Raw genomic sequence first — 12,190 nt, 5'->3', positions numbered from 1 at the left:
TCAGTAACACTCAGTAACAAATGTAAGAAGATTCGTAAGAGGATATTGGTGAATGAGGTCCATTGTCCCTCCAGCATGTTCTGGGCATTCCCTAGGACCTCGTCCTGGTGGGAGATGCCCAGAAAACATCCCAGGAGGCATCCTACTCAGATGTCCGAGTCACCTCATCTGGCTCTTCTTGCAAAGGGGTATCAGGAATACATGTATTTGTAATCTCAAGCTTTCAGTCACTAACCAAAGATTGTGACCATAGGTGTGTGTAGGAAAGTAGATCTTTTGGCTAAGCTCCTTTGTTACCACAACAGACTGATGCAGAGAAAACAACCCTTTCCTATCTTGAGATAATTAAAAAGTTAACTTATTATCTAAAGATGATAAAGTTACAGAATAATTTTCAAGCATTGCTACTCTTGTTTTCCATGGCAACAGCAACAATGTGAAACAAGTGAAATGTTGAACTGAATTGAACTGAATTGTGTTTCAAGTCACAAATAGTCACAAGTCCCTTCATGTCCACTAATCTTTGACTTCAGTAACACTTTAACTACATTACTTCTTTAACTGACTATTTCAGTTCTAGGGCAGCTGTAGCTCAGGTGGAAGATCAGTTGTCTACCAACTGTAAGTTTGCACTGTCCTGTTTATGGAATTTGATTACAATAGAAAAATGTATTATCTATATCTGTTTTATCTTGGTCAGTATCAGCTCTCACGGGGTAAGAGGTACCACTTCAATACAGAGACAAACAACTTTCCATCAGTGAACCTCATCTGTATGTTTTTGAACTGTGGGAGAAGGCTGGAGTTCCTAAAGAAACCCTCCTTATGTACATGGAGTTTATGGAAACTCCACTCAAGTAGGCTTCAGCTGAGATTCTAACTAGGAGCCTTCTTGCTGTGAGGTGACAGAGGCTACCACCACACCATGGTGCCACCAAAAACATAGAATACTGTAAACCTAATTTGGTTTTGGGAAAGAAAACTTGTTCTATGTATAACACAATAATATATCATGATAATGTTCAGAATCATAAACTAATACTGAATTTTTGCCCAGTCCTATGATGGGAATTGCTATCAGGTAAAGTCTATGGAGCATAATGAATAAATTATGGAATGGTTGCTAATGAAAACTGTGAGATCAGCTGAACAGTTTGAGAATGACTGTGATAATAGTCCAGTATAGGTTTAAAAATTTAGGTATAAAAACAAAAGAAAAAACATTGATTTGGCAAAATGAGCAATAATAAATAGTTACAAAAATGAATAAATAAACCTGGAAAAACATACTAAATAATAATACAATTATTTGCCTCTGTGGCATACTAAGAGTCTTTGAGTGCAGTCCTCATTGGCTAGGGGGTTGTGTAGTCCATAAGCTTATACTTCTAATAATGAGCCATTCTTTCTGACTGGCTGTCACTACAATGCGCACACACTCAATGTCAAAGGCAATCTTGTGGTCGACATCTTGAACCTCAATGTTGCCATTTTTAAATTCCCCCAATGTGATGTAGGATGAGCATTGTTTTCCCTTTTTAGTCCCAACTAATTTCTCTCCGACTTCCAGAGCCCCGTGGTGAAGAAAGTCATTCTGCCGGTCATCAGACCCAGTAGCAATTTTAATTTTGCTAAGTTTGGTTGACTTGTTAAAGACTATGACAAAGAAATCTCCAGTGGAGGGAGGCTTCCCCCAAAAGTATTCGTCCACTGTGCTGTACGCCTTGGTGGCATCGTAGTTTTCAAAGACGTTGATGTTTGTGTAAAGACTGGCAGGAGGGTTGTCAGGAATGTCTATGGAGTCTTCCTCAAAATCATCATCCTTCAGCTTGTTCTCTGCTCCTTTATAAGAGGAGTAGTAGCCCATGTGTTGGAACAGTGAGGGTTTGAAGCGGATCACGTCCTTCTGGGCCAGCAGACCCCTGAAGTGAATGAGGAGCCAGTCGCAGGGCATTTCCTGGTAGAACATGAGGAGGAAATGAGCCAGACGTGGCAGGTCTCTGGAGTGGTACAGCTTCCCGATGTAGCCCAGTTTAGAGAACTCCAGAGTCACCCAGTAGGAACCTTCTCTAGAGGTGATTACTTTCTTCAGTGCTGTCAGGAAGTTCCTGGAGCAGCGCACATCATCTTCCAACATCACGTAGAAGTGTGAGAGGTTCGTACAGAAGTTAAGGAGAAATGCGTAGTCCACGTTCTGCTTGGAGCGGAATCGGACCCGATCCTCCGGGTCATTGTAGTTCCTTTTCAGCCCGTCCAGAGATGGATAGTACTCCTCTGGAGCCTGGATGACCAGGAGTCTTCCAGCTATGATGTGGTGAGCGAACTTCCGGGTAATTTCCTGGACCAGGTTCTCACACCAGACCAGATCAAAGTCTGCCAGATGGACCACCACCACAATCTCCTTCAGTTCATCATAACTGGACTGATCGAAGATGGATTTGATCGTCTCCAGGAGGTAATTCCCTCTTTTCCTTTTGACTGACGACAGTCCAATAGTGAGATACTCTGTGAACACAATATGAACACTTTATTTTACAACTATATCAGGTGGGATATTTGCAGAATGATAAATGAAGTGTGCAAGTTCCTGACATTGAGAATAGTATTTTGACAGTAAAATTGCGGACTGTTTCTTGAGCTTTCACATTTGAAAAGTCCCCCCCATAGGGACTGTTTCAATATACTATTGTTACCAAACTTAAGTTTAGCTTTACCTGACATTCAACATTTGTCAATATGTTGTACTGTGAATAAAATATTGGTTTATGAATTTTACGTGTGAAAATTAACTAATGGAAAGGGTTGTTCAAAGTGTTTTATCATAAGGAAAACTGTTAAACTGTGGAACAGTTTAACTTTTTACTTTAAAACCCCATTGTAAAAATACTTCCAAGCAAGTCAGTGTAATTTTTGTTTAAATTTTTTTTTAATTTAGAGTAAAACACAAATGCAAAAAAACCCTAAACTTACTCTTGCGGTTCAGCGGGGTTCCAGCAAGGTAGCGGTATGTGACATTAATGGTTCCAGAGAAATTACTGAGGTCTCTGAAGGTGTGAACATATCGCTCTGAGCTTTGAGGATGGACTGATGTTTCCCTGAGTTGCCTTTTATCACTTTCCTAGAACATAATATGAAAAACAAGTTATAGACCACAAAACATAAGAAAAAAAACTAAATCATCAAACATGCCAGTAAAGAAACAAGTAAATGCATTTTCTTTTAGAAAAAAGGATTAATGTTTTTCTCTTTTTAAACCATTTCTCAAATATTTATACAAATATGAGAAAATAGTTGTTTAGATATGGCTGAGTTAATGTTTTTTTTTTTTAACAAGAAACTTAAAGCCTATTGGCATAGTTGAGCAGATGGCCTTGAGAAAAGCACCAGTGAGCTCAAAATGCAAACTACTTCTTAATAATTGAAATAACAAACAGATAATGAACTGGGATCACCAAATTCAGATGACATCGTGAATAAAAGATAAATCATCTGGATGAGTTCAACATGGGTACAGGTTATAAAAATTTAAATGTCTCCTTGATGTTAAAAACAAGTTATTATAAAAGGGAAAAGACTGGAGCAGTGAACAAAAATAAAACACATTTGGATTCAGTTGCATACTTGATCAGATTTGTTGTTCAGACACCAAAAAGGAATAGATATTTAGCTGTAATTTGGAGAATGCTTCCTAAAAAAATGCAAGAAAACTGGCACAACAGGGCTGCAAATTTTCAAAGTTTGACATATGCTTATGGGGAAACAGGGAACCATTTGAAAAAAAAAGAAAAAAAATGACAAGCTGTAAGTACTTAAGACCACTGGCTGTGTAGAGCAGGGTTACTTAGTTCGGTCCTACGAGGGCTGCAATCTGCTGGTTTTTCAATGTTTCTCTGCTCCAACACACCTGACTTAAATTAATGAGACATTGTGCAGAACTTCATGGGCTTTTGTATCCATTTCATTTGAGCCAGGTGTGTTTGATCTGACAAACATTGAAAACTTGCAGGACTGTGGGCCTCATTGGTCCAAACTGAATAGCCCTGGTGTAGAGGATTGTCACATTGTTGAAACTAGTTTGTTTTTTAATTCAGCAAAAGGTGTTTTAACACCTTGACATAATTGACCCTGAAATATGTTTTAGTTATGTTTGTTATGTTGCAACAAAAGTGGAGAAAACTAGCAAGTAAAACTGAAAATTACAACACCAAACTGAGAAACAGTGTTTGGAAGTATTTTGGATTTCACACCATAAACATTAAGGTAATGAACAAAAATAAGGTGCATGACTTCATCTGCTTGCCTGCTATTCAGCACAATCAGCTACAGCTAGACATAAAATAAAGCTGGAGTGTCCAGCTCTGCTCCTCAAGGGCCACAGTCCTACAAGTTATAGATATTTTCCTTATACCACACACGTGATTGAAACTAAATTGTTCTTCTCAACAGCTTGTCAAGTGTTGACCAAGCATGTTGATCTATCAATCCAATTCAGGTGTGCTGCAGGGCAGTAGCCCTCAAGGACAGACTTTGGACACCCCTGTGCTAATGGCTCATGAAAGTACAGCAATATGCAGCCTACTGATATTGTTTCCAAAGGATTTCAAAAATTCAAGGAACTTGAGTGACAATATAGTTTGCAATTCATTCAAATACTTATTAAAGACCAGTGTTTATTTCAAATATTTGAGCTTGATTTGTGGAATAAGTAGCAGTTATAATATGCAATGTTGTTTACTAACCAGGACATAGCCATCTTCAATGTAGAGGTTCAAGAAGAGAAGGAATGTGATGAGGAAGCCGAGGAAGGGAATCGTAGAGCGTTTCCTCAGACATCTCATCTTGTCCAGGGATTTCCACACCAGCCTCATTCTGTATACACTACCACTGGGATCTACAGGAGACATACATAAGAAAAAGACTTCTTAGTCCTGTTTGGGTTGAATCTCTGGATCCTGGGATGCAAAGAGTGCACAGATTAATGGAAAATTAATTGTGGAATCATACAACCACGTATGGTGTGATCATTATCACTGAGCATTGTAATTATTCCTGAACAAATATCTAACCAGATATTATAGATGGAAAGGGAAGGATAATAGTCATTGTAAATACCCAACAAACTGCTTAGTACTTCACATGATAAAGAACCTGAAGGCACATCAGGGGGTGGAGGATATGGATGTGCCAATCAAAGGTTGTGCAAAGCAGATTTTCAGTGATTCTCCACTAATAATCTGGAATTTAATCAGTGCAGCTAGGCCTGTCACGATAACAAATTTAGCTGTACGATAAATTTTCTCAGAAATTATCGCGATAAACGATAATATTGCGCAGAGCGCTAATGTGTCATTTTGAGACCATTCTCAACTAATATAGTGACATATGCCGTAATAATGCAAGTACACATTTTCAAAGGTCAATAAACTAAATAAATAAAAGCGCCTTTTTCACTGTTGCATCTTCAAATAAACTCCAGACAAGTAGACAAGCATGCCGGTTTTAATGACGAACCAAACTTCAGCACTTTACATCGAACAAAAACCCGTGTTCTTCTTCTGCTCTTCAAAATCTACTGCTTGTGAAACAAAGTCATTCTGCCCTCTGTTGGCCTTATAAGTAACTACAACCCAGCAGTTAGCTGGGATACCACATTCACATACGCCGGGACACCGGCCCAAAAGTTATGCGGCCCACTGGGAATCCTCCCAAACCTCTCGATTAGCCGGCATTGCTCTTAATGTGTATTTTGTCATATACGGTAGTATATAGGCTGATTCTATTTGCGTAATGTGCCTGCGGATTACAGGGGTTATTACGGTAGACCAGGAAGTGGGGGCTTTGTACTGACGTCGTAAGCTAGAATGTGTGTGTTCTGCTTACATGTGGGAAGCAGCGAAACAATAAAAGAGGAGATGCTTGCATCTATTATTTACATATTTCAGCATGAGAATCGGAGGTTTAGCGCGAGAGCGTGAGAAGCCACTTAAATACGCAAGTCTCACGGCCATTGCGTGTTGGCAGCCGTGCAAAACAAATGCGGCTTACCGGCTCGTGCTGCAACATGCTGCAGTCAAGTGTGGCACTAGAGAGATCACTCCGCAAGAAACCAGAGCGTTTAGTCGAAATACTCCATAGTGAAACCTATTGTCATACACAGTCTATGGTAAAGGGGGGACGAAAAAAAATTATCGCGGCCGGCAAACTTATCGTGCTCTTATTTTCTTATCGTTCAATTAATTGACTTATTGCTTATCGCGACAGGCCTAAGTGCAGCAACATCATTTCCATTTTAAACGATTAGTCACTGTTCGTACTGTCTTAGATTGCCTTTTTAAAAAACATAAATCTTCTACTAAGTCTGGAAATTCAAATTTGTTGTAAAATGGTAAATGGACTTGTACTTATATAGCGCTTTTCCAGTCAGTTTGACCACTCAAAGCGCTTTACACTACTTATCACATTCACCCAGTCACACCCCGACAGGCACATCAAGAGGCAACGTGGGGTTAAGTGTCTTGCCCAAGGACAAGTAGTCAGTGGAAGCCTGGAATCGATCCGCCTACCTTCCGGTTGAAAGACGACTGCTCTTCCTCCTGAGCTACAGCTAGATGACAGATAAACACTATAAACATAATATAGGTATTAATTTGGACTGCTGGACATAATACACACATTTTCTAGATATTATTTAATATTTCTTTGATTAACCAGCCCATCTATTTTTATCAAATCAAGCATCAAATAAACTTTTTTTTTTTCAAATATCAGAACACGTTATGTCAGTCCTTTTGTTATATTCACTTCCACATTTAACAAATGTTAAACGTAGACTGATGTAGAAAAGGACACTTGCCAGTAGAGGCTAACAAAGATCCATGCAGAGGCAGTTTAAATGTACAACTTCCTGTCATCAATGTCATGGGTGATTCATATGCTGGTGCTTCACAAAAGTATTGATTATATACATCAGGACAACAACCAACATTGGGATGATTTGGGAGAGCTCTCCAGAAACGGTTTATGAAATATTAATTAACGTTACCATCAAAGTATCTTAATCATAATTTTTCTAGAGAATATGTTCATGTCTTTTAATCAGTTAAGATCATGAAATGGGCAAAAAACTGAGCAGTGATGGAAGCAAATGGGAATAAACACAGAAATATTCCCCCTTTTTTTTAGATATATAACCATTACTCCTAGATGTCAGTCTGCTTTGTGACCTGTCAAATGAAGCCAAACCAAAGTCTTTGTAAAGCAAAGACAAATGTTCATCTTGAGATATCATATGACAGGAATTTTTGTTAGTCAACCAACCAAAAATTAATGGCCAAGAACAGAAAATTAATTTTCAAAATAATGATAAAATGAGCAATGCTTCAAGACACCGAGGATTTGTCCACAGAGGATGCTGACTTACACGCCTCAGACATACTCAAATGACCCACACTAACAGGGTAAACAAAACCGAACTAATTTTATCACAAACACACACTGACTCTGACTGATGTATTATAGCTGATCTTTTAATTTCAACAAGATCCAACTAGATATGCAGCCCTCAAACTTTAACTGTGCAGAGTTGTCAGTTCACAAAATGTATTGCTCCAATAAATATTTTCACATACAGTTCTGAAACATTTGCTAACTTGACTCTTCAAGCCACTGAGCATTAATCAGATTCCCTGAGCTGGCTGTAGCCCCTCCAACATCTGTAGTGCTGCATTTCAACCTGACTCTGCAGAAAACATAATCCAATTCTTCTTCCTCTTATTTTCCTGCAATTTAAGTAAGCAAAGTTCTGTAAATCTTGACATATAAGGTAGATATATTTGTGCAGTGAAGGTAGAAAAAAGGCATCTACCCTGTCATCTGCATATCTGACCACTAGCTAGTGGCTAGTTAGCTAACTATTGGTCAGATACATAATAGGCATTTCTGGCTTGTTAAAGACAGTTGCAAGTATGTGAGTATTTTGTGTTGGGAGCAAGCGCCAACCTCAGCCAGTAAAATGTGAAGCCTTTGTGGAAGTGAAAAAAATTGCAGTTCACCCCTCATCTGCCAGGGGCTGGCTCCAAAACAGAGTCAATCCCCATAGACTCCCGTGTTACAAAGAACAACTTAATAAACATGTTTAAAGCCTGGCACACAAAAAAAAGTATTTTAAGATTAATAGGTCAAGTTTACCTTCATGACAACTGTGAGGGGGGGGGGGGGATTTTTTTTCTAACTCATCCATTTGGATGTTATCTAATCTTGAAATTCGGCATAATTAGGGGCGTGTCCTTTGGATTGACAGGTATCCAATATCTGCAGCAAGAAGGGAGAGTGCAGCACAACCGTGGTTTTTAGCTGGCTAACAGTGCGCCTTGGCTTTAGCCTGCCTACCTCCGTTAGCTGGTTAGCTACTATTAGCGCTGGGTTAGCTCATTTAGCTCTTAGCTACAGGCAGCTCAGAGTTTGATGGGTGTCAATCATCCACCCCCACAGTCACAGTCCCCCTCTCAGCTTCACTTCTTTGCCCATTTATGGATGTTCCGGGAATGACGACACGCGTGACGCTGCCAAGATGGCGACGGTGGGAACCGCCCAATGAGCTGCAATTCAGCTCTTCAGAAGCCTATGGGTGACGTCACAGAGGCTCCGTTCATCTTATACAGTCTATGGTTGGGACTAGTAAATAACATTAACATGTTAAGAGTCCTAAGATTTCTTTTTTGTGGTAGCTAGTAACATTGTACATTAGCAATTCACCCTTCTGGTCACTAGTTACCCTCCAAACAAGCAATTTGTTACTGTCACCACAACAGCTTGTTCAACCAACTAACGGCCAATCAGGTTTTCCAACAGCCAAAAAATAATAAGAACACAGCCAATGCATGTCATGGAATAAATTTTCACTGAAAAACGATTAGCTTAATTTATCATGATAGAAGGTCTGTCTCTTCAAAGATTCAGCTCCCTTAGAAGAGCCGACTCTCCAAGCTGCTTAATGACTCTACATCTAGCATCACTCAACGCTTCTATTTTAACTTAATTTAGCAATCACAATGCTGTGTTGGTGTGTTAAACAACTTCTTTTGATTTCTATTTTCATAAAAAGCTTGTTATGCATTTCTGTCACAAAAAAAAGTTAGGATTTTCCATTTAATCAAACCTTTAAATGATCAACTGAACCCTAACCTTAACCCACAGAACCAAAGTTAACAAATCAAATAAATTGAGGTTATTATAACACTTTAAATAAAAATTATTTTAATTTGACAAATCCTGCACGCAGCTTTTCAGTTTTCAGTATAATTTAATAGCAGCCAAACGATGCTTATTTTTCAGTGTTAATTTTCTTTACTTTATCTAATGTGCTTGCATTTAAATTCAGCTACCCAGTCTGTCTGCTGCTGTGTGAACTTGGCCTGTAGCACTACACTGCCTTTGGAGCACCTGCCCTGGAGCCTATCCCAGCAATTAGCAGGCGAGACGCAGGGTAAAACCTGGACAGCTCACCAGTCCATCGCACAGCCAACACAGGGAGACAATCAACCCTTCAAGCTCTCACACAATCCTAGGGAGAAATTAGAGTGATCAATTAACCTAAGATGCATGTCTTTGGATGGTGGGAGGAAGCCTAAGTACCAGAGAGAACATGCATACTGCACCACACCACTATGCAGCCAACAAATCTTTGCAGTTTTACAGAAAGGCACAGGGACTTACTTTGATTAGGTGTGACATACCAAAATATTTTGCACCTTCCGTTTGTTTGGTTTACTTTCACACTGCATGTAACTCATGCGGACCAAACCACCTGGACAACGTCACACGGTTACAACAACTGCTCACTAGGGGAGATATTACCCGCAATGACCACTGACCAATAAGAAAGAAGAAGGAAATCAGGCTCATCAATTAGCCAACAGAAATTATTTTTCATGTAAACAATACAGCAATACCAAGTATATGCAGCCTCTGGGTTTCTGTTTTTACTTTGGTGTTCAAACGCAGAGCAGTTTTCGCAAGAATCTGTATAGTATGAACAGCAGGAGAGGTAGTGAGTTATCCTTCCCTATGAAGCCTTCTACATCACTTTCTCTCTCCAGTTAATGGAACGGTCCATTTGCTTTCACAATGCAAGCAGCACATACCAAAATTCACTTGCAAGTGAACCATGACCCCCTGTTATCAAGCAGACCAGATTCACTTCTTTGGTCTGCTAATCCATATTCTCCCTACAGTATTGTATAATTTTGATAGAGGATAGCAAGATATAATAGACTTGTGCTCACAAGATGTTCTACTTGATTTCTTACACAGTTTTTCAAAGCCAAGATCAATTAAAAGCTGCTATTAATGAAAGTGAAACAGGAACAGTAAGGAGTCAATAGTAGGATGGCCATAGTATCTGTCAGCTGTACTACCAGACACAATCAATACTTACTCAGAGAAGTTGATGATATTCAATTTCTGAGCATCATCATGTTTATATTATGGTGTTCAAAGAAGGCTTCATCAATACTGAAAATGTGAAGATTTAGATCTGTAGCACATGCAGAGTTTATCTATCTCCTACAAAAGTAATCTAAAGAAAAGCTATGGCCATCTAATGGCGCCATGGTGGAAGCTTTTAGTACAAATTCACACAACAACCTCAAGCACCACAACACTGGCAAAATTCTCCTAGCAACTTTACATCAGCTGAAGGAGTAAAGCGAATTAACAGCAGCAGCAGATGCTACAACCTTCAGACATAACTGTAGAGTTGGTATTTTCCTTGCAGCAATTAGGCATCAGCATGTGCTTTTGTTCCACTGCTGCAAAGCCCCTGAGATGCCTAATAGAATACAAACTACCTATAAGTTGAGTTCAATGACCGCAAGCATTGATCACTTGTGTTGGGAGTCAGCTTCAGCAGGGATTTGACTTGTCAATACCTCTTTGTGCACACTTGAAAACTGAATTTAACATATCCAACCACGTCAGCCTTTTTTGTGCAACTCCAAACTCAGTGGGGTTTAATATACATGGTCACTCTAGTAAATATGACATTTTGTTTTTGCTAGTGTGATATAACAGAATAAACAAGCATTACTAGTTCCAGTGTGTCAACAAGCATGTTTTAGTAGTTTAATGCAGTTAGGAGCCCAGTAAGATGGTGTGACTGGGTTAATAACAGAAATGTTTGTAGTTCAGTGTTTGACTACAAGTGTTTTTGACAATTTGTGTTGAATAATGAATATTCCATATAATCGAACTACGTGCAAAATGTGGTCTTTTCTTTACTGAATGTGAGACTGTCGAATCATCTGCATTATAATGTACACAATGAAACATGCAGAAAGAAAAGAAAAACCAGAATACAAAGAGAGCATAATACATTGCATTGTCTCCACTGTATGTGTGGCATGTCTCCGGTAAACTGCAGCATTCTGCTGTAGTGCAGCACGATGATGAGCAAAATCATTAGGACTGCTCAGGAGGAATCTCCACTGATGGCTACAACTAACAGAGTCCTCCTGACACCACAGCTCAGGTAGCTCTCTTTCCTCCTCAGCACGTGCCTTATCCTACCTAGTGTATAACTCTGCAGCAGCCTCTTTATTTTTTGCATAAAAATAAGCTAAGATGCCTGAGTTAAACCAAAAGAAATTTCTTTATGTATCTCATGGGAAAAAATGCAAAAAGACAACTTCTGTGTTTCATGTTGGGAAGGAAGCTGATCTCAACAGCTGGAGTCTTGACTGTCCATCTTAATGAAACAAGACAACGAAAGGCACCTCTGTTATTTTAATAATTCAGTACGGACAAGAAGGGGATGAGGTACTCAAACTGCCAAAGGCACAGCTGGGAAACATGTGTGCTTCTGCTACCTTAGATTTAACTGTGGCTGAGTTGCACAGCACAACACCTACAACATTATGATGCTAATTTGCAATCCACTTTATAGTCTTGAAGTACACTAGAAAGCAGTATACAGACCTACAGATGATGGTGTGAGGTAACTATGACCATCCATTAGGTTTTTCTGTGTGTTGTGTTCATTCTTGTGGCCTGAATCCAGAGGGGAGCTGCAGCAGTGAAATCAACAATGTGTGTTTTAATGGGTGTGTCATCCTGGCAAGAACACAGTCCCTCACATGGTTCCAACATCATTTCAGAACAGAGCACACTTCCAGCAGCAGGCTAGAGCAGTTAA

At 39.4% G+C, this 12,190-nt stretch overlaps 1 protein-coding gene across 3 annotated transcripts in view; it reads right to left on the bottom strand.

The window, feature by feature from the left end:
* Positions 1-516: 516 nt before the first annotated feature.
* The window catches only part of mgat4c (mgat4 family member C), a 142,145-nt gene continuing 130,471 nt past the window's right edge, over positions 517-12,190 (bottom strand). For 2 of the 3 annotated variants that reach the window (XM_041998118.1, XM_041998117.1), the window contains 3 exons: positions 4,740-4,891; positions 2,971-3,118; positions 517-2,505 (listed from right to left, as the gene is read on the bottom strand). In XM_041998118.1, the coding sequence (XP_041854052.1) occupies positions 1,349-2,505; positions 2,971-3,118; positions 4,740-4,868 (1,434 nt within the window). In that variant the 5' untranslated portion in view covers positions 4,869-4,891 and the 3' untranslated portion in view covers positions 517-1,348. Of the gene's footprint in view, positions 2,506-2,970; positions 3,119-4,735; positions 4,892-12,190 lie in introns of those variants that run through there. The other variant, XM_041998119.1, reaches the window with a different exon arrangement.

The sequence above is a fragment of the Melanotaenia boesemani genome, chromosome 10, assembly GCF_017639745.1.
Source record: "Melanotaenia boesemani isolate fMelBoe1 chromosome 10, fMelBoe1.pri, whole genome shotgun sequence".
Classification (NCBI taxonomy): domain Eukaryota; kingdom Metazoa; phylum Chordata; class Actinopteri; order Atheriniformes; family Melanotaeniidae; genus Melanotaenia; species Melanotaenia boesemani.
Note: the sequence above shows the minus strand (reverse complement) of the source record. Positions and strands in the feature narration are given on the sequence as shown.